A 3,041-nucleotide genomic window follows, 5' to 3' on the forward strand; every position below is an offset into this window, starting at 1 on the left:
TTTTTTATCCAAAGAAGCAAAATAGAGCTATCTGGTGCATTCTGAGCCAATAAATTACCTATTTTTGGGGGGGGTGGGGGGGTTACGTAACCCGTGTAACCCCCCCCCAGATCCGCCCTTGTTGACCTTGATTTGACCTTGACTTGACTAACCATATTTATTTTTTTAAATTTAATCTTGACCTTGATTTGACCTTGACTTCACTGATTTTTTTAATTTTGCACAGACCTTGATTTGCTTTCGGTAAAAAAAAAATCACTTTTTGTCCAACTTTTCCCCAACTTTACTTTAGATCTGTACTCACAACACACCAATTTGGAAATACTGTACCCGTGTGGACAAGTTCGGGGGAAAAGTCCGTAGGCTTCCGTTCACAAGAGGGATATGTCTGTTATCACACACGCTTTCTGGCTTCACTAAGCGTGAGCGTCGGAAAAAGTCTTTTCAGTTCTGCCTCCGACTTTTAAATTGTATCATTTGGGTTAATTTGGGTTTGTTTGGGTTCTTTTGGGTAATAAAGAACGCTCGCGCTGGACCCGAGTACTCTTCAGACTGGCTCGCTCCCCCAGTATGAAAGTTTTTGTCTTGTGCACGTTTAAGACCAAGTGATTGCTCTGTGTGAATTACAGGCATTCCCTTTGCTATATAATACATTGGCATGCGAGCCGAGGATGTGCGTGGTGACTGGTACCGGGACGCTTCGGCACCGGGACGCTTCAGTACCGGGACGCTTCGTGCCCTACTGCGCGGGAGCGTCCCGAAGCGTCCCGGTACCAAAGCGTCCCGGTACCCCTGAGACGCGTTATAGTGGGACGCTTCGGTACCGGGACGCTTCGGCACCGGGACGCTTCCGTACCGGGACGCTTCGGTACCGGGACGCTTCGGCACCGGGACGCTTCGGTACCGGGACGCTTCGTGATGTACCCACTGAAACTGGTTTCTAGAAAAGCACCCTTTCAAGATACCTGCCCGAACTGCAATTGTGTAGTTCTCGTTTACATCTCGGTCAACTATCACACCTAAAATGTTTCTAGGATCTCCTCTTCCTCTGTCTACCGACGGAATAGGGACCAGGACAGTCTGACCAATTTCTCCAGAAATCATCTCAATTCTGCTTCTTTTCAACATCCGGTCTGCTTGTTTCTGTTGGCTGATCCTTGCTCTCTTCCGCGATTCTTGTATGGTGTCATCATGTTTTTGTAATGCAGCTTCATGCACATAAGATGGTCCAGGCGTCTGTCTTTCAGCTTGGGGCATTGCACCAAGAGAAGGCCCAGGCGTCTGACTTTCAGCTTGGGGCATTGCACCAAGAGAAGGCCCAGGCGTCTGACTTTCAGCTTGGGGCATTGCACCAAGAGAAGGCCCAGGCGTCTGTCTTTCAGCTTGGAGCATTGCACCAAGAGAAGGCCCAGGCGTCTGACTTTCAGCTTGGGGCATTGCACCAAAAGAAGGCCCAGGCGTCTGTCTTTCAGCTTGGAGCATTGCACCAAGAGAAGGCCCAGGCGTCTGTCTTTCAGCTTGGGGCATTGCACCAAGAGAAGGCCCAGGCGTCTGACTTTCAGCTTGGGGCATTGCACCAAGAGAAGGCCCAGGCGTCTGACTTTCAGCTTGGGGCATTGCACCAAGAGAAGGCCCAGGCGTCTGTCTTTCAGCTTGGGGCATTGCACCAAGAGAAGGCCCAGGCGTCTGACTTTCAGCTTGGGGCATTGCACCAAGAGAAGGCCCAGGCGTCTGTCTTTCAGCTTGGGGCATTGCACCAAGAGAAGGCCCAGGCGTCTGACTTTCAGCTTGGGGCATTGCACCAAGAGAAGGCCCAGGCGTCTGTCTTTCAGCTTGGGGCATTGCACCAAGAGAAGACCTAGGCGTCTGTCTTTCAGCTTGGGGCATTGCACCAAGAGAAGGCCCAGGCGTCTGTCTTTTAGCTTGGGGCATTGCACCAAGAGAAGGCCCAGGCGTCTGTCTTTCAGCTTGGGGCATTGCAAAAAGAGAAGGCCCAGGCGTCTGTCTTTCAGCTTGGGGCATTGCACCAAGAGAAGGCCCAGGCGTCTGACTTTCAGCTTGGGGCATGTCGATGTCTTCATTTGGTTCCACTAATGCCTTTTGTAATTCATGCACAGAAGATGGTCCAGGCGTCTGTCTTTCAACTTGGGGCATTGCACCAAGAGACGGCCCAAGCGTCTGACTTTCAGCTTGGGGCATGTCGATGTCTTCATTTGGTTCCACTAATGCCTTTTGTAATTCTTCCTCCGTTTTGATCAAGTCTATGATCCCATCGGGCAACGTTGTTGATCTCAGACCGATCTTGGCTTCCGTGCCAAACAATGCTTTGAATGGCGATCTGCCTATACCGGCGTGGTGACTCGTGTTCTTTCTAAACTGGACAAATTTGATGCCAGCAGTCCAGTTCGTAGTCTTGTTCTCGCTCATCCATGCTACCAGCATATCCTTTATGTCTGAATTTGCTCTTTCAACAGAGCCTTGACTCTGGGGCTGTCTCGGTTTTCCATGCACTATTTTAGATCGGGCCATAATTGTGCGACCTCGGTAATTATACTGGCCGTGAATTCAGCTCCGTTGTCGCTCTGAAGAATAGATGGAGCACCGAACGCCAGAAAAATGTCTAGGATGTGACTCGCAACTTCCGAAGCTCTTTTGGTACTCAATGGTCTTAGAATGCAGAATTTGCTGAAATGATCTTGGTACACACAAATCCATTTATGACCTCGGTCAGCCAGCGACTGCATGTCAATAAGATCGATCTGAGCCCGGGATAGAATATCGTTTGATAGAATCGGTCGAACAACAACACCTTTGACTCTCGCTCGTTTCTTCTTCTTCTGACACTCTGCGCACAAAGATTTGTAAAGTTCTATCGCGTGGCGTGGTATGTTGTCGTATTTCTTGTGCAACTCCTTCTCCATGCGATCACGACCGCCATGGCCTGTGGCCACATGCGCTCTCTTGACGATATCGTATGTTTCTTCAAGGGTAGCATAGTAGAGAATGGATTCCTCAGTTGTGTCAGTCCTTTTCTGTACAAG

General features: G+C 49.8%; 1 protein-coding gene across 1 annotated transcript; it reads right to left on the reverse strand.

The window, feature by feature from the left end:
* Positions 1 to 1,121: 1,121 nt before the first annotated feature.
* On the reverse strand, positions 1,122 to 2,081 carry LOC138967847 (F-box/LRR-repeat protein 2-like). Its single transcript, XM_070340506.1, has one exon. It carries the CDS (start codon positions 2,079 to 2,081, stop codon positions 1,122 to 1,124), a length of 960 nt encoding a protein of 319 aa, XP_070196607.1.
* Positions 2,082 to 3,041: the final 960 nt, after the last annotated feature.

The sequence above is a fragment of the Littorina saxatilis genome, linkage group LG5 (assembly GCF_037325665.1).
Source record: "Littorina saxatilis isolate snail1 linkage group LG5, US_GU_Lsax_2.0, whole genome shotgun sequence".
NCBI lineage: Eukaryota > Metazoa > Mollusca > Gastropoda > Littorinimorpha > Littorinidae > Littorina > Littorina saxatilis.